Genomic DNA, 20563 nt, shown 5'->3' on the forward strand with positions numbered 1-20563 from the left:
TGGAGTAAACCGAAGTTTTTACGTTGATGAATTAAAGTATCAAAGCTTTGGCCATAATTAAGTACGGTATCAAAAATATTTCCTTAAGTACGTAAATCAAGATTGTTGAAGTTAACTTGAACGCTCAAAATATGTGTCAAACTTACTCCAATGAGAAAGGTACCTCAAGTGAGCACTGTAGCACAGAATTGCGTTGTTATGTTTTATTTTTATTCCCCTTAAAAGAAAACCTTGCTAAATGTCATTTAAAGTTGCGTCCTGTAACCCAAATGTATTTGAACTTCATATATATCTACAAATACGAGTGCAAGGTTATTTGTGATTTCACCGGTTCCACGATTTTCATCCAGATGGATAAATTAAGTAATAACACTGTTTTAGAAATAAAAGTATCCTTTTAATGATTGTTTAAAAAAAATGATCAAAACAAACAAAAGCTTGGGTGTAAGTTGAACCTGTGAAACTAGGGAACGTCAAAATAGAAAGTAATTCGGGCGTGTATTAGATGGTTTTGGTAACGACAATTTCGGTTGTTCCATTTCTTCTCGAAGCTTCTGTAAAAACAAAAAGAAAGTTAAACATTCCTGACTGGAAGGTATTATATTATTACAAAATTAAATATTGACAGATTGTAACAAATCTCTACATCCACTGTATTGATATTATAATATCTAATTATTTACTTACATATGTTCCATGATTTAATGGTTAATCGATTTTGGCTGTGTCCCTGCAAGCAAAAAAATTAGAAGTGCACTTTGTGTAATTACCTGATACAATGCCTGGCAATTGCAGCGGTTGACAATATATCACGGGCAAATGTGCCTATCGTAAATTTCACTTAAGGCACATTTGCCCGTGTATATTCTTTGAATTTACTGTGAAAGCAGACGTTATGGTTTAAGAACCATATTTGATACAGGTTTGCCCCCCCCCCAAAAAAAAACTTCTAAAAGTTTAGTGCTTTTAAAGAAAGATTGCATCTTTTTATGTTCTTTCATGAAAGAAATCATGCTGAGTATAGTTCCACATACGTATAATGTATCTGATAATTAACGACCATTAAAGTACATAACATTGAAAATAACGCAATTTCTGACTATGCAAAATCATCATGACTTACCTTTACCACACAGAGTAGCCATCTTGTTTGTGAAACCGGTAGTGAAATAAGCTATTCCGATCTTGGACATTGGATCTTTACAGGCTGGTCTCTTGGAAACTTCTGCGGTCATGCCATCCACGCACGACACAATCTTCGCTTTGTTGCTTAAAAAAATAATCTCTTAGGGTAGAAAATACATTGTACATGTACATATACATACTGGCATATATTTGCCTTTTACATGAATGTATATATCCTCAGACAGAGCTTGAAAAGAAAATGATGGAAGCAAACAGAGGGTAGCAAAATGAAGTACACTGATTTTGATAGTGTGCAGTCATTATTAAAGTACATGTGATAAATTTCCAATCTATTTTTGGAATTTCAAAAAAAAATTCATAGTAACTTTGATGCAGTTTAATTTTTTCCTCTGACACATAAAATACTATAAATCAATTTCGAGGTTATATCACATGCTTTAACATGTTTGTTTATCAGTTTATATAAGATATTTCCATGTATATTTTCATTTATGAACAACAGATAATAGCCATTGATGACAGACGTATATCGGAGTTAATTACAGGTTGTTAAATAATCTTTTGTGTGACAGAGAAGTGCTGAAGAAGTGGAAAATTATAGACAATTGTTTATTACAAAAATATACACGAGAAACTTGAGAAAATAATTCTATCTCGTATCTCAAACTCAACTCTTGTTTCAAAACATTTCCCAAATGCTCAACAACAAGGTTTTCAAAAATATCTAGGTTGTTTAACCGCGTCGTTTAATTTACAAGAGACAATTTTTCATAATATAGAACAAGGCAACAATGTCTATGTTAGCTTTTTGGATAGCAGTAAGGCTTTTGATACTGTTTGGAGGGATGGCCTCATGTTAAAGCTTTACAAACTTGGAATAAAAGGTAAAACCTGGTCACTGATTAATAACTGTCATAAAGGAACATCTAGCTCTATTGTTGTAAATCAAACTCAATCTAGATGGTTCTCTGTTGATCAAGGTGTAAGACAAGGTGGTGTTTTGTCTACATTTTTATATCTTGTTTATATTAACGATCTTGTTGATGAATTAGAGCTAAGTAGTCCTAATACAGGTATCCTTAATGTTATGAGCAGCTGTCCCTCATTGGCAGATGATATATCCTGCATTGGATTATCCCCAATGGCCCTCCAAAACTTGTTAGATATTGCATACGCATATTCGAATAAATGGCGATTTTCCTTCAATGCGTCAAAATCGTGCGTGGTGAAATTCCGTGGTAAGAGGAGTAAAATGGATAACAACTTTCCTTGGCATCTGGGACAATCATCGATTCCATGTGAAGAATCCTATAACCACCTAGGTATCGTGATTCATCACAAATTCCAACTTTCTGAAAGAATAGGAAGAGCCTGCGAAAAGGGCAGAAAATCCTTTTTTGCACTATCTGACATAGGATCCCATTTTCTCAACCCAATGACTGTATCTCATTTATATAAAACAATCGTTATGCCTACAGTACTTTATGGATGCGAACTCTGGAATAATATGACCTGTTCAGACCGCCAAAACCTTTGTATTTTTCAACATTTTGTGTGCAAAAAATCTCTAAATTTACCAAAATTATGCAGATCCGATATATGTGAGTCACTTTTTGATGTATTGCCCATCAGCGCAGAAATAGATACAAGAAAACTACTGTTCTTAGGAAGGCTCTGTCGAATGGACATAAACACTCTACCAAAGAAAATATTCTTGACTCGATTATTTTCTTACTGGCAAAACCTTTCAGAAGTCCAATATGGTTTTATTCCAGATATCATTCAAACCTTGCAAACATACAATCTTACCAATTATATAAGTACATGGCTTGACAACGGATTCTTCCCAGATAAGTTATCCTGGAAAAGGATATCCAGAAATACCGTATCATTGTATCACCAAGACCAGCGGCAATTGAGGATGAACAGTCCGGATTTCCATTTATTCAGACAAATATTTTCAGATATAAAACCTGCCACAATTTGGAAATTAGGTAACATTGAACTTTGCAAATTCATATGCAAAATATATACTGGTATGCATGTAAATGGCCTTGTTCATTTCTGTCATTTATGTGGTAATTCGTTCGTGGATGTTTTCTGTCACTCGTCTTGTTTGTGTCTAAGTACCGCCAGCATACGAGAACAGTGGTGGAACGCCATCGCTAATAACTTCAGTGTCGAACTGTGTGCAGAACTCTGTGGGCTCTCGGAATTTGAATGGTACCTTGTTCTTCTTGGTGGCCAAATATCTACACCTTTAAATAAGATGGACGCCACATCATTCCGTCTGCTGAACTTTAAATTGGTGCGCAGCACTTCAGCCCTATACTACAGATGCGCACTGCAGTAAATATATCTATATTAAATATGCTTTGGCTTTAAAAGGGACAGCTGCTACCATATGTACTCATATGTTGAGGTGTACAACTAAGAATATACTATTCTTTTCTATTTTTGTTTATATTGTGTACATAATGTGTTTTTCTCTTTTCTTTCTTTCTTTGTATGTACATGTATTTGTAATTATATTGATGTAAATGTATTTTCTTCATAATCTCCTAAAGGAGGAAATAAAGTATGAATGAATGAATGAACAGATAATAGCCATTGATGACAGACGTATATCGGAGTTAATTACAGGTTGTTAAATAATCTTTTGTGTGACAGAGAAGTGCTGAAGAAGTGGAAAATTATAGACAATTGTTTATTACAAAAATATACACGGAAATAATGAACACTTAATCATGGAAATGTAAACATATTGCTCATATATGGGATATTATCAAAAAAAGTTGTGAATTTCGATATATCGTGGAAAACAATTGTGATTATTATACTTTCATGTAAAATACTCGAACCTGATTGGTCGAGAAGCATTTGAAAAAACATATTGTTACCCTCTGAGAACAAAAAACACGCGCCCCAGGGTGATAGTATCTAGCAACGGGTAACAGTACTTGACAACGGGTGATATTATAAAAAATTATCACATGCGTCAAATTTATGCGCGTACGGTTCGCCGTAGATTGCTAGACGACGTCGTTTGAGCGTTTGTAATAAACGCGAGTACCCGCATCGAAATACGAAATATCGCATGACAGTGATTGATCAAATGTCAACAGACGTAAGTTTTTCTGCTTTCCAGTTTACATAACATTCAGTATAATAAAACAAATATTGCATGTAGTTGAGGGTAACATTGAAATTTTCACCCCTCGAGAAACCATTGTCAACCTCGGCTACGCCTCGGTTGACAATGGTTTTCTCGGGGTGAAAATTTTCAATGTTACCCTCAACTACATGCAATATTTATGTTCCCCAAACAAAGTTTGGGAACATATTGTTTTTACTCTGTTTCTTATTATTAAGGCCTTCCGTTACCAACGGAAGACCTTATAGTGATTCTACTGTTTATTATTATTTTTTTTTCCCTTTCGTCTCCGAGACCGTTGGATGGATTTTCCTGAAACTTTCACAGGTTATAGAGAACGATGGTACCTCGAGGCCTTTTTTTTCATTTTTTCAAAATTCACTTCCGGTCGCAAGATATGTCCAATTTTCGTCTTTTTACAGATATTTTGTCCAGCGTTTTTCTCAGAAACGGTAAAAGATAGAGTCACCAAATTTTCAGAGTTAATAGATCTCACTTTGTAGGCGTGCAGTAGGGGGTTAAGAATGTCGGCCGTCACTTCCGGTCGTCACCGGAAGTGATTAAAGGAAACATGAATTTCAAACTTTTTTCTTTCAAATTGAAACCTAATTCGGTTTACTATATCTCGTTCTAATTCTCAAAAAATGTTGACCCCACCGGAAGTTGAATCTTCAACTTCCGGTTTTATCAAAGAAAGCCTATTCATTCTCTCATTTTTCAGTGCCATAAATCTCGGTCATAAAACTAGTTAATGACTTGAGTTTTAAATATATAATAGTCACTATAAATGTCTAGAGTAACGTCAAATATTTTTGTAAAATTTAATTCCGGTCGGCAAATACGGCTTATGAGCTGTTTTCGTTGTCCAGCGTTTTTCTCAGAAACGGTAAAAGATAGAGTCACCAAATTTTCAGAGTTAATATATCTCACTTTGTAGGCGTGCAGTAGGGGGTTAAATATGTCGGCCGTCGCTTCCGGTCGTCACCGGAAGTGATTAAATGAATCATATATTTCAAACTTTTTTTTTTCAAACTGAAACCTATATCGGTTTACTAGGTCTGGTTCTAATTCTCAAAAAAATGTTGACCCCACCGGAAGTTGAAACTCCAACTTCCGGTTATATCAAAGAAAGCCTATTCATTCTCTCATTTTTAAGTGCCATAAATCTCGGTCATAAAACAAGTTAATGATTTGAATTTTACATATGTTATAGACACTATAAATGTCTAGAGTAAATTTAAATATTTTTGAAAAAATTCACTTCCGGTCGTGAGATATAGGGTGGACATATTCAAACCTTGTTTTTTCAGTTTCTCAATAATGAATATAGATAGACGCTTGAAACTTGTAGAGTTGATCAACTAACATTAGTCCATTGTACACATACATTCAATTTTTTTGTCCGTCACTTCCGGTCTATACCGGAAGTATTTGAATAATTGTCGATTTTCCGATTTCTTCGAGTGATTTCTCAGAGATGGCTGACATTTTCAGGAATAATGTCTTATGAAATGACCTTGCTATAATTCTTTTTGTTTTTACAAAATTCACTTCCGGTCGGAAAATATGGCCGATTTTTTGTTTCTCAAAAGGAATTTTGTCCAGCATTTTTCTTGGAAAAAGTAAAATATAGGTTCATCAAACATTCAGGGATGATCAATCTCCGTTTGTAGGCGTGCAGTAGTGGGTTGAACATGTCGACCGTCACTTCCTGTCGTCACCGGAAGTGATGGAAAGAATCGCAAATTTCAAACTTTTTCCTTTAAATTGAAACCTATACTAGTTTATTAAGTCTCTTTCAAAGTGTCAAAAGAATATTGACTCTGTCGGTAGTCTAAACGACTACTTCCGGTTTCTTGATAAAATACCTTTTTAATTTTCGTCTCTTTGTCCCCATAAATCTCGCTTATATTTGAAGTCTTTCATATGATTTTCACATGTCTTAATAAAAGTATAAACTTCCAAAGTTTTGATAATTTTGTTTTTCAAAATTGACTTCCGGTCGGTAGTAACCTACTACTTTTTCTTTCTTAGGTTTACTTCTTTTTTTGAGAACTCTTTCAGATAGAGACGTGAAATTTTCAGGGAATATAGACAGTAAAGAGTCGCTGTCATTTATAGGAAAACGCATCTGAATAGTACTTCCGGTCGTCACCGGAAGTTACGAGAAAGGAGTAAAAAATTCGATAATACATTTCTCATTCATTGTTAAGACACATTTTCTGATATATTTAAATGGTTTTTGTAGGAACAGAAAGTTCTTTACCGGAAGTGGTCTAACGGAAGACCTACTCATTACTAGTAATGAGTGTCTAGTTATTATTATGTTCCCCAAACAAAGTTTGGGAACATATTGTTTTTACTCTGTTTCTTATTAAGGTCTTCCGTTTCCAACGGAAGACCTTCTAGTGATTCTACTGTTTATTAAGGTCTTCCGTCTCCTGCGGAAGACCTTACTATTATTGTTCGCGTTCTTCTTCTTCATTATTAAGGTCTTCCGTCTCCTGCGGAAGACCTTACTATTATTGTTCGCGTTCTTCTTCTTCATTATTATTATTAAGGTCTTCCGTCTCCTGCGGAAGACCTTACTATTATTGTTCGCGTTCTTCTTCTTCATTATTATTATTATTTTTTATTATTATTATTATTATTTTCCTTGGTAGTACACGCGTTTTTCTCAGCCATTTCTCGATCGATTTTCACGAAATTTTCAGGAAAGATGTCTTTTGGTGACGAGACTTTGCTTGCAAAATTTTGTGCTTGACGTCACTTCCGGTCAGAAGTTATCTCTCTTTTAGTGACTTTTTGAAGGGCCTTGTTGTCCACACATCTCCTCCGTTAGTTTTGAAGCTAGAGTCTTGAAATTTCTACACAAGATAGAGTAAACATTTTAGAAGATTTGTGGGGGATTCGATTTTACCGGAGGCGATTTGCCTAAACGCTCGCCTGGACCTGAAAAAATGGATGCCAAAAATTTTCGGCGATTTTTGACCTTTGATCTCCAATATCTTTTTTCTTGCAAATATTTTGTTAAGACATGTAGAACAAAAGTTGTGCACATTTACGAGATCTTTTCGAAAATATCAAGATTTAGGGGCTAGTCCCTTAAATTAGGGATCTAGAAGGGCTCAAAGTCTAGATCAAATATCTCAAAAATCGTTAATATTTTGGTATAAGTCAAAGAACAAAAAATGTTCATCTCAACAATCCAAATCTATTCATATAAAAATTTAGGTCATATGTTACGTAATAAGGGATTTTAAGGGCCAAAACCATAAATTTTTTACCCCTTGTATCTCGAAAACGACAAATATTTTGAAAAGCAATAAAGAACAAAAGTTGTTCAGAATGATGATCTGAACAATATGCATATTTCGTTTTTACCCTATGTGGCCCCGTTAGGGAGCTACAGTTTGGCCCCTAAAAATTACTTCTAGAAATAACTCGAGAACGGTAAAGAATTTCTAAATACTTGTTGAACAAAAAATGTTTGAAATGTCATGACCTTTCTTACGATATCAAGTAAAAGGGGCTGACCCTTTAAATTAGAGGCCCAGAAGGGTCCAAAGGTTTATGAGAATATCTCAGAAACTATTAATATTTTATAATAAGTCATTGAAGCGGAAATGTTCATCTAAACGAGCTTGTTCTTATCAAATCAAAAAGTAGGTCATATGTTACGTAATAAGGGATTTTAAGGGCCAAAATCATAAATAACTGACGCCTCATATCTTGAAAACGACAAATATTTTGAAAAGCATTATTGAACAAAAGTTGTTCAGAATGATAATCTAAACAATATGTACATTTCGTTTTTTCCCTATGTGGCCCCGTTAGGGAGCTACAGTTTGGCCCCTAAATATTTCTTGTAGAGATAACTCGAGAACGGTAAAGAATTTCTAAATACTTGTTGAGCAAAAAATGTTTCAAATGACAAGGCCTTTCTTACGATATCAAGCAAAACGGGCTGGCCCTTTAAATTAGGGGTTCAGAAGGGTCCAAATGTTTTTGAGAATATCTCAGAAACTATTAATATTTTATAATAAGTTGTAGAAGCGGAAATGTTCATCTCAACGAGCTTGATGTTATCAAATCAAAAAGTAGGTCATATGTTACGTAATTAGAGATTTTAAGGGCCAAAATCGTAAATATTTGACGCCTCATATCTTTAAAACGACCTATTTTTTGAAAAGCATTATTGAACAAAAGTTGTTCAATGTGTCATAACCTATCGATCAATATCAAAAAATGGGTCTGTGGGCCTCATGGCTCGCCTGTAGAGTCGATTTTTGTCGATATCAGTCGATTTCAAAAACTTGTAACTGGTAAATATTTTGTAAGGACATATTGAACAAAAGTTGTTCAGTTTATCGAGATCTATCGATTGATATCAAGAAATAGGCCTATGGTCCTAATGGCTCGCCTGTAGAGTCGATTTTTTGTCGATATCGGTCGATCTCAATAACTTTTTACAAGTAAATATTTTGTAAAGACATATAAAACTAAAGTTGTTGAGTCTATAGAGGGCTAACAAATGACATCAAGAAATAGGCCCGCGGGCCTAATGGCTCGCCTGGAGAGTCGAATTTCAAACGAATTTCACCGCAACTTTGCTTCAGAAGCTTATGATATGAAAAATTGATTATATCTAAAGTGTCTTAAAGTCGGAAACTAAATTGGGACTCATTTGTCTTTCTTTTTCTTTTTTTAACTCCGAGTGCATCAACAAATCGGACGGAAGACCTACTCGTTGCTCGCAACGAGATCGTGTCTAGTTATTATTATTATTATTATTTTCCTTGGTAGTACACGCGTTTTTCTCAGCCATTTCTCGATCGATTTTCACGAAATTTTCAGGAAAGATGTCTTTTGGTGACGAGACTTTGCTTGCAAAATTTCGTGCTTGACGTCACTTCCGATCAGGAGTTATCTCTCTTTTAGTGACTTTTTGAAGGGCCTTGTTGTCCACGCATCTCCTCCGTTAGTTTTGAAGCTAGAGTCTTGAAATTTCTACACAAGATAGAGTAAACATTTTAGAAGATTTGTGGGGGATTCGATTTTACCGGAGGCGATTTGCCTAAACGCTCGCCTGGACCTGAAAAAATGGATGCCAAAATTTTTCGGCGATTTTTGACCTTTGATCTCCAATATCTTTTTTCTTGCAAATATTTTGTTAAGACATGTAGAACAAACGTTGTGCACATTTACGAGATCTTTTCGAAAATATCAAGATTTAGGGGCTAGCCCCTTAAATTAGGGATCTAGAAGGGCTCAAAGTCTAGATCAAATATCTCAAAAATCGTTAATATTTTGGTAGAAGTCGAAGAACAAAAAATGTTCATCTCAGCAATCCAAATCTATTCATATAAAAATTTAGGTCATATGTTACGTAATAAGGGATTTTAAGGGCCAAAACCATAAATTTTTTACCCCTTGTATCTCGAAAACGACAAATATTTTGAAAAGCAATAAAGAACAAAAGTTGTTCAGAATGATGATCTGAACATAATGCATATTTCGTTTTTACCCTATGTGGCCCCGTTAGGGAGCTACAGTTTGGCCCCTAAAAATTACTTCTAGAAATAACTCGAGAACGGTAAAGAATTTCTAAATACTTGTTGAACAAAAAATGTTTGAAATGTCATGACCTTTCTTACGATATCAAGCAAAAGGGGCTGACCCTTTAAATTAGGGGCCCAGAAGGGTCCAAAGGTTTATGAGAATATCTCAGAAACTGTTAATATTTTGTAATAAGTCATTGAAGCGGAAATGTTCATCTAAACGAGCTTGTTCTTATCAAATCAAAAAGTAGGTCATATGTTACGTAATAAGGGATTTTAAGGGCCAAAATCATAAATAATTGACGCCTCATATCTTGAAAACGACAAATATTTTGAAAAGCATTATTGAACAAAAGTTGTTCAGAATGATAATCTAAACAATATGTACGTTTCGTTTTTTCCCTATGTGGCCCCGTTAGGGAGCTACAGTTTGGCCCCTAAATATTTCTTGTAGAGATAACTCGAGAACGGTAAAGAATTTCTAAATACTTGTTGAACAAAAAATGTTTGAAATGTCATGACCTTTCTTACGATATCAAGCAAAACGGGCTGGCCCTTTAAATTAGGGGTTCAGAAGGGTCCAAATGTTTTTGAGAATATCTCAGAAACTATTAATATTTTATAATAAGTTGTAGAAGCGGAAATGTTCATCTCAACGAGCTTGATGTTATCAAATCAAAAAGTAGGTCATATGTTACGTAATTAGAGATTTTAAGGGCCAAAATCGTAAATATTTGACGCCTCATATCTTTAAAACGACCTATTTTTTGAAAAGCATTATTGAACAAAAGTTGTTCAATGTGTCATAACCTATCGATCAATATCAAAAAATGGGTCTGTGGGCCTCATGGCTCGCCTGTAGAGTCGATATCAGTCGATTTCAAAAACTTGTAACTGGTAAATATTTTGTAAGGACATATTGAACAAAAGTTGTTCAGTTTATCGAGATCTATCGATTGATATCAAGAAATAGGCCTATGGTCCTAATGGCTCGCCTGTAGAGTCAATTTTTTTGTCGATATCGGTCGATCTCAATAACTTTTTACAGGTAAATATTTTGTAAAGACATATAGAACTAAAGTTGTTGAGTCTATAGAGGGCTAACAAATGACATCAAGAAATAGGCCCGCGGGCCTTATGGCTCGCCCGGAGAGTCGAATTTCAAACGAATTTCACCGCAACTTTGCTTCAGAAGCTTATGATATGAAAAATTGATTATATCTAAAGTGTCTTAAAGTCGGAAACTAAATTGGGACTCATTTGTCTTTTTTTTTTTTTTAACTCCGAGTGCATCAACAAATCGGACGGAAGACCTACTCGTTGCTCGCAACGAGATCGTGTCTAGTTATTATTATTATTCTTTTTCTCCGGTACTTTTTTGTCCGGTAGTGTTCTCAGAAACTACAAAAGGGATCGATATGAAACTTTCCAGGATGATAGTATAGCATTTGTAGATGTGCATAGTGATAGTCATTTTGTTTGCACGTGCATGCACGCGCGCGCACGTGCATTGCAATTTTGGTACAAAAAATGGAAAATCAGAATATTGAAGGAAGCGATATAAAACCTAAATAGGATGATAGTATATCATTTGTACATATGAAAAATAATAGTTATTTTGCCAGCACGCACACGCATGCGCGTGCACGCGCATTACAAAATTTGTACGCTAACTTTGGAATCAGTCTAACTTTTTTGTTGTTCATTGAAATGGCTTGAAATTCATATCATAGGTAGATATTGAGACCCTTAACTGATTTACATAGTCAAAATTACCAATTTGCACGCGCATGCACGTGCACTTCATTTTGATTGGATAATGCTAAAACGTTTGTAACTATCTTATTTATGAAGCGAATGAGATGATATTCACAGCATATGTAGACAATATGTGTATCTATATGTTGGTGTAACAAAAAATGCCAACGCTCACGCGCATGCGCGTGCAACGGTTTTTAAATGTTCAATTTTTAAAGGACGATAACGTTTTTGTTTTTCATCAAATTTTATTCATATTAGGGGTTTAGATGTATCTTGGTACTCCTTACAAATTGCTGTGGTTAGAATTACTGCTCAGCACGTGCATGCACGTGTGCTGATTTCTGATTGGACGATTTTAAAATCGCTATAACTTCCTTATATTTGGTGGAAACGTTATGAAATTCATACGGGGGTATATGATACAAATGCCTGTTGAACGACATCAACAAAAATTCGGAATCATACACGCGTGCGCGTGTATGCACGTGCAACGCTTTCTTTCATTTCTTGGTACTGAAATGACCATATTGAACGTACTACATGTAATTAAAGGCTAAAATAAAATGATTTTTTCCTATAGATTCACAAGGACATCACTTTTTAATTGGGGGAGGTTTGGGGAACATCTGTAACGGTCCCCGTTACAATTAGAACTAGTTATATATTGGTTTTTATCACGAAAAGAATGATAAAACCTTATTTTGAATCAATTGATATCTATTATTGCTTGTAAAATATACAAAGTCAGAAGAAATACATTATCACATAAAGAGTGTGTTATTTTTCTTTTCGAATGTATATTTTAAAAAAAGTACAGCAACAAAAGTTTGTAAATGTTTCGAAAAATATAAAAACAAAAATTGTAACTTTAGTCATGGGCTCATTTTAGGATAAGAACAAGTATCCAGAAAATAATTAATCTGGGAGACAATAATAGACTGTGCTGGTGATGTGATCTCGCAGATAATTCAGAGTCCAAGTATCTTTCACATGTTTTTTCTACCCACTAGTACTGATACCGGTGTTGTAGCATAGACTTTCTCCTCGGAAAAACGGGCCCGGGATAGATTTCCCCCCACAGGGGGAAAAAGCGCCCCAGCGTATAATTTCCCCTATTTACAAAGTCAGTATAGAGTTTCCCCCTCGGCGGAAAACCTGCCCTGGTATAGAATCCCCCCCCCCTCCTGTTTCCGGATTTCATCGACCGGAATCTTTTGTCGAATAGACATATGAATGAAAATGATCACTGTAGATAGATAAAACGTCGTCGATATATGTAAATGTCGAGTTGAAGGCCATAGCAAGGGATTTTTTCTTCTCATGTAGAAGCTTTTGAATAAATATAAAAAGAAGCAAACCCATGCAATTGTAGATAATAATCAATGAAATTTGTTATTATTGCTATAAAGAGGTACATGCTGGGTTTTTTTTTTAAGTTACAAAAAAAGAAACATATGTGCTGTTAAATTGTTATAGCTTAATGGAATAGATATGCGCTCATTAATATTACGATATTAATAAAATAAACGAATTCTTTTTAGATGTTGAAGTTGGGTTTACACGCTGAAAACTTTGAATTGCATATGTAGTAAAAACAATATGCTTCCCAAAAGACTTTAACGATGGTCAATATCATTAAGATTTTTTTTGGTGAAAAGTCGACTAAAAGATATACAATTAAAATATCTGAAAAGTAAAATAGATGCACTGTATAAATAAAAGTAATTTAATTTTCCCTTCTCGTAGTTAATAACCGCAAAGATGATGATTGTGATACACAATACCCTGCTCAAAATAAAAAGGTGTATAACAAAACAGATATAGACTGCGTCCTTGGACAACAGCTGTTTTGTTTGACCCTCGAACGGATTTGTTGCCTTCAGCTTACGGCTTCGGGCAACAGATCCCTTCTCGGGTGAAACAAAACAGCTGTTGTCCTCGGATCCAGTCAGTAATTGTTGATTGTGAACATGTTACTCTATATATATCATTCTGTTATTCTACAGCTATTTCATGATAAAGTATTGGTCGTAAACCAACCTTAGCGCGATGCATTAGACTTAATTTACAGCTAGTCCTCCATCACTTTCAGAATAATAATCAGTTTTCAATCTTTAATCACAGAGGTGTTAACACTATCAAAAATTACTAGTAATGCATTTTACAGTTGTTCCAACGATTAAGTATTCACTTATGGTTATTTGCTGAAACCTTTTGAATATTTGTTTAGCCTGAAATTTTCGTAGAAACTTTTGGTCAGATGTAAAACAAAATCGTTCAACTTTGCCATCTACAAGTGTACAAGTTGTGAGTATATCTTAATTCAAAATACAAATCCTCAAAACTAGACACCCTCTCCGCCTTTAAGCGTTGTTTAAAAATGGTCAAAGTATTTTATCCAGTTACAATAGTTTACCTGCAAATTGTATCTTCGATCTCCGGGTTTTGACGGTCTTCTATCAGAACAGCAATTACATTATCCGACGGCTTCTGGAAAATATCGCTGAAGCATTTTGACATTCCTTCCTGGTACACCGTCTGACAAGAAGGATTCGCCGCCTGGCATCCTGCAGAATTCATTATCGGACAGATCTTTACTTATTCTGATTGTGTAGAATTGAAATAATTTTTCTTTGTGCTATTCCATACAGAACCCTTTTCTCCATCCATGTGATTTACAATTAGGGTGATTTTAACAAAACGTTATTCAAATACTAGCCACATTTAATTTCAAACAGGTCTTGAGAAGTTACAGGAATCGTGGTATATGGGAGAGAGGGTATCTTTTCAAACGAAACAATAATAAAGTATGTCACTCGTAGATTTTTTGTTATTATGTAATATTCTATTCCTCCGTCACTTACTAGTATGCATACAAATTGTGACGAACTTCAAACATATTATGTAATTTATAAACTGCTAAACCAAAGAACGCGTAGGGGACAACAAGGAGACAACTACAAAGCGATGTAGAAAAAATCTTACCTGAAAACAATCCCAGGAGAAATAAAAGTGAAACACGGAGAGGACTCATTTTTTCTAGATTTTTCTAAATTATGCTCAAATGTGTGTGTAACAGAGTGAAAGTCATTAGGGTTTATATTGAGGGAAAATTTTCCTGGGGCCAACATAATGCGTAATTCTCAAAATTACGGCAGACCGTAATTGCTAACTCTGCATAAATGTGACCAGTATTTAACACTAGAAACAGAATAGGGTTTTAAAATTAAAGTCGTAGTTCACATTTAACTCTTCTTATTGCAAACAAAATACAACGTACATGTAACATCTCGAAAAGATGTAATTGGTAGCGAGTCTCCTAACCCGGGGTAGTTACTAAGAAATACGTAGTTCATACAGCCTTGCTATCTGTTTTTTACTGAAGTAATCATATTTCTTAGAAGAATTATTACATACATGTACGTGTAATTTTGGAAATCAGTTGATGAGTTCGATAACACGATATACAACTGTAATAATTCAGTAATATTCAGTCAACACTCTTTGGATGGTCACGGTAGCTCAGTGGTTGTTGGTTCGTTGTATATTGTTTAACGCCCCACTTAAAAATATTTCATTCATATGGAGACGCTTGTGCCATGACATCGTTAAACCTAGTACGTAAGAATAGGTAGGGATTGTTTCTTCACCAAACGGTCGACAATCACGGGTCTTCCCGATATGACCTTTAAAACGGAGTTTCCGTGTCGTGGCAGGAGTTGTAATGTTAAAGAACTCTCGTTGCTACGGCCCTGAGCGCTATGGATAGGTCTAAATTTGTGGTACTTCACCTACAGCTCGTGTAATATGAATGAGAAATTCTCAAGGGGACGTAAACAACCAACCAACCGGTTCATGAAGTAAATATGGGGCAAAAACGCTATCTACTAATACGAGGTATTAATCTGTCTCCAAATAATAATTAGGTATAGATAATCCAATAGTAACTAAATATCAATAGACGTAATAATAACTAGGTATAGATAACCCAATAATAACTAAATATCAATAGACGTAATAATAACTAGGTATAGATAACCCAATAATAACTAAATATCAATAGACGTAATAATAACTAGGTATAGATAACCCAATAGTAACTAAATATCAATAGACGTAATAATAACTAGGTATAGATAACCCAATAATAACTAAATATCAATAGACGTAATAATAACTAGGTATAGATAACCCAATAGTAACTAACTATCAATAGACGTAATAATAACTAGGTATAGATAATCCAATAATAACTAAATATCAATAGACGTAATAATAACTAGGTATAGATAACCCAGTAGTAACTAAATATCAATAAACGTAATAATAACTAGGTATAGATAACCCAGTAGTAACTAAATATCAATAGACGTAATAATAACTAGGTATAGATAATCCAATAATAACTAAATATCAATAGACGTAATAATAACTAGGTATAGATAACCCAATAGTAACTAAATATCAATAGACGTAATAATAACTAGGTATAGATAACCCAATAATAACTAAATATCAATAGACGTAATAATAACTAGGTATAGATAACCCAGTAGTAACTAAATATCAATAGACTAATAATAACTAGGTATAGATAATCCAATAGTAACTAAATATCAATAGACGTAATAATAACTAGGTATAGATAATCCAATAGTAACTAAATATCAATAGACGTAATAATAACTAGGTATAGATAATCCAATAGTAACTAAATATCAATAGACGTAATAATAACTAGGTATAGATAACCCAATAGTAACTAAATATCAATAGACGTAATAATAACTAGGTATAGATAATCCAATAGTAACTAAATATCAATAGACGTAATAATAACTAGGTATAGATAACCCAATAGTAACTAAATATCAATAGACGTAATAATAACTAGGTATAGATAACCCAATAGTAACTAAATATCAATAGACGTAATAATAACTAGGTATAGATAACCCAATAATTAATAAATATCAATAGACGTAATAATAACGAATACTCCTTAGATTACCACAATGAGTAGCTAAATAGTATTAAGTAGATATGATTACTTATCAACCAGTAACTAGATACTACTAGAATATGCAGAGACAAAAGACTTGCTATATTATATCTTAAGCACAGAAAAACCATGTACACAAAAAATATCCAAGCTTTAGAAAGAACGTTAACATCTTGTGTGCAGAGAACATTTCTATGAACATAGGAAATAATATTTGGAAAATTTAAAGACAGTGATTCGTAATGATTTATATAGGGTTGAACATCGAGTTCTTGTTATACACATTAAAAGAACATCGATATACGATTGTTGAATTTCAAACCTTAAAAACCATAAACAGATCCATGTTTTATGATTTTAATGAGAGAGAACAAAAATTGAAGACGGGATTCGCTTCCCATAACCTTTATCTTGCATTATTTATTTTCTTACAATTATATGTTAATTTCATGGAAATATTTATGGATTGTTTTGGAACGGAGTGCGGCAGCCGTTGAATTAATTTCCTTTTTTCTTTATGCAAATTTGAAACATGTAATTGTGCAGTAATTAATACACTCAATCTAAACAATTCTTCGAAGTGTAGGCGACTAATACTTTATACACACAGTGGATAAGTCTATAAAACAGTGAAGAAAGGTATATTAGACTTTCGTTTCAATAGCATAGTCAAGTGAATTACTTCTAACTTTAGATTTCCATTCCAAAAAAAGTACAAATATATTGCACAAAGTATAGTTTTGGAAGGGACTTTTTTCTTTGGGATTTTTAGACTTCATATTGCTTTCGAGTCGTCTGCTCTTTTTCAACATCAAAGAACACATGAGTGAAAAATTCTCTAGGGGACATTAAACAATATATAATCAATCCATCAATCATCAAAGTAAAATAAACTTTTAAAACTGATGTAACACATTCTAGACAGTAAGTCTTCCTTAATAACTGAAAAATATTTAAATATATTTAAAGGTTCTCTATTTCAATAATATCAACAGTGACTTCTACATTTTGTTGTGATTTTTATACGCCCGTCTTTAGGCGGAGTATATAATGGTACAGCGATGCCTGTACGTTCGTCCATCCAGGGTTTTCCGTTTCTATTTTTATGCCCCCTCCCCCTCCCTTCAAAGAGGAGGGGCATATTGCTTTGCACCTGTCGGTCGGTATACCACATGTCCGCTCAATGCCTTGATAACCATTCACGTGATCATAATGATATTCCATATGTGGGTTGGTTATGAGTAGAGGAAGACCCCTATTGATTATGAGGTCACATGGTCGAGGGTCAATTCACTATGGAACCCTGTAGGGATCCAGGTTATAATAGGTCCTCAGTACCCCTTGCTTTCGCAAGAGGCGACTAGATGGGGCGGTCTTTCGGACAAGACCGTAAATACCGAGGCCCCGTGTCACAGCAGGTGTGGCACGTTAAGGATCTCATCCTCTACAGTCATGCCTTTTCAAATTGAACCAGTGTTCAGCTGAGAGCAGATGCCGAGTAGACAGGAACTACGAGCCCAGCAAAGTAATCCTGACAGCTCCAGTAGCAGAGAAATTCCTTGTGAATGCTTTACACCAGACCGTAGTTTACAAGTTCCCGCATGATTACATTCATGTCATGGACACATTATATGTGGAATCATTCAATAACACTTTGAATATGTTTCATGACAAGCTCATCTTCTTCGGAGACGACTCCTACAGAATGAGAACAGCGCTAGCAATATGTCACTGGAATGAGAATGTGGACAGGCCTTCTACCAGAGTTTACCAGTTCCCGGACGGTAAAAGGAAACGGATTCTCAGCAAAAGGACATTCAATTACCGTGATGAGATCTGGCTCCAGTTTCTGGGTAACTTGAATCAATGATCACTTGCCGAAAAATTGGTGATGATTTATCATAAGCTTTGTAAATACATGTATGACTTTGTTGGATAAAAACAAGATATGGTTCTACACAGAGGAGGCCTCCACGTGGCTAGAGCTGGAAACATCAGGGAATTACGAATATTAAATCTAAAATAAAAAAATTCGTAATTCCCTGATGGCTAACGTCCTAAAAATATTCATCATACATATTTTATACATCGTTGTTTATTTTTAAAAATGTCATTGTAGTCGATGATATTATAAGGAATTCGCCGGGTAATATTATATTTAGGAAATTGTTTATATATTTATTTATCTATTTATTCACCAACCAAGGGCCCTCAGGGGGCATATACAAATTAACAATTAAATATTATAACTAGATGATACAATTTACACATGACCCCTAATAATTCTGGGTTCACATGGTCAAGGGTCAATGTGGAAATATTAAAGCTGTATGACCCGATGTTCATGTATTATTTTCGTACATAATTACTTTAAAGCAGATTAATTACTTTATAAAGTTATTAACTTTCCCTTAATTACATGCTTGAAAGCATTTGCATGTAAAAGAAAACAGTGAGAATATTATTTAGAAAGTAAATATAGTGTGGTACATATATAAATCATTCCATAAATTATACAGTGTTAGACGTCTATAAATAGACCAACGCGCGTCAGGGGAATCCCAACATGATGTATTAACTCATACGCAACTGTCTAGTTTTAAGGTTGGAAGAGCGTAAAATAACGAATTACTAAGAGGTATTTGAATGCCCCCAAAATTCTATTATTTGACCGTTACATAAAAGGTAAAATGTCATCAAAAATGGCAAGCGACACACTGTCTTATCATGGTATACCCAGATACCAAATATCAAAGGCCTATGTCAATAGACAAAAACGTTATGGCCCGGACAAACTTTGTATGAGAAGTGGAAGAAGAATTCACACTAAAACAATATGCCCCCACCCTTCTGGGAAGGGGAGACATAATTATTAGGGCTAGGACCGTCAGACTTGGTACACATACTACTCGTGACAAGTCGAGGACGCCTTTTTTCTCTTCAAGGTCAGAAGTCAATGGTCAAGGGCGTAGTATCGATTAGGAGAACTTGTAAGCAGGATAGACCAAACCGCAAGGTCCAGGATCTAGGATCTTACAACTTGGTACATTAGATCACCATGACGAGAGAAAGATGTCCATTGTTTTTCAAGGTCAAGGTCGTAGTATTAGGTGAAAGGAAAACCTTGTAAGCAGAATACAGACAGAATTATTGGGGCTAGGGCCGTCAATCTGGCTAGTTGTATTCGGCGCGTGGTCAATGTGGTCAATGTTTTCCAGTAGAATTTACTGTGACAATAAACACTCAAATGAGCTTGATTTTCTTAACTTTTTAGCTTTATCGCTTGGTTTTTTACGGAAATATCTTGTGACTGTCCATTAACTATAGATCACATTCGTTTAGAATGCAGTGATTTTACACCCATACGGAATAGACTTTTTTGGTAATGTGCAATCAATGCAAGAAATTTTTTAAAACATTGACTATCATTATATTATACAAAATTTACAAGAATGCGATTTTACAGAAAAGTTTGAACACTTTTATTGTACAACTGTTGATATACACGAAATTATCTTTTTTACCTATTTGTGTATTTTTAACTTTTATGTCCGTCGGAGGGGATGCTAAAGGACGTACCGTGTCAAGGATCACAACCCCCTTGGCACGCAAAATATCGTTTCCCTGATTTTCGAAAAAGAGTACCGGTAGGCTCACTGGGGACTGTCAGGGAAACTCGAACACTCATAACCAAACATATCTCAAATCGTTAACCGCCGTAAAATGGCTGAAACATTGCCAAAACAGCGTAAAACCATAATCAATCAATCTACGGACCTAGTTAGCAAAACTGGTGAAAGGAAATGAGCTTAAAACAGAAAACAACAGAAAAAGTACATTTATTATGGAAATATAAGATGACAAGAGAGGTTCAAAACATTTAAATTGACAAGATCTTTGTCGATAACAATGATGTTAATACAGGAAGGAATTGTCGTC

At 34.6% G+C, this 20563-nt stretch overlaps 1 protein-coding gene across 1 annotated transcript; it reads right to left on the reverse strand.

Moving 5' to 3' along the window:
• Positions 1–375: 375 nt before the first annotated feature.
• Positions 376–14748, reverse strand: LOC125652040 (uncharacterized). Its single transcript, XM_048880934.2, has 5 exons — positions 14608–14748; positions 14039–14189; positions 1124–1269; positions 688–730; positions 376–554 (listed from the first exon to the last, which is right to left on the reverse strand). Exons 1-4 carry the CDS (start codon positions 14654–14656, stop codon positions 702–704), a joined length of 375 nt encoding a protein of 124 aa, XP_048736891.1. The 5' UTR covers positions 14657–14748; the 3' UTR covers positions 376–554; positions 688–701.
• Between the last annotated feature and the right edge of the window lie 5815 nt (positions 14749–20563).

Source organism: Ostrea edulis, chromosome 5, assembly GCF_947568905.1.
Source record: "Ostrea edulis chromosome 5, xbOstEdul1.1, whole genome shotgun sequence".
NCBI classification, from domain to species: Eukaryota; Metazoa; Mollusca; class Bivalvia; order Ostreida; family Ostreidae; genus Ostrea; species Ostrea edulis.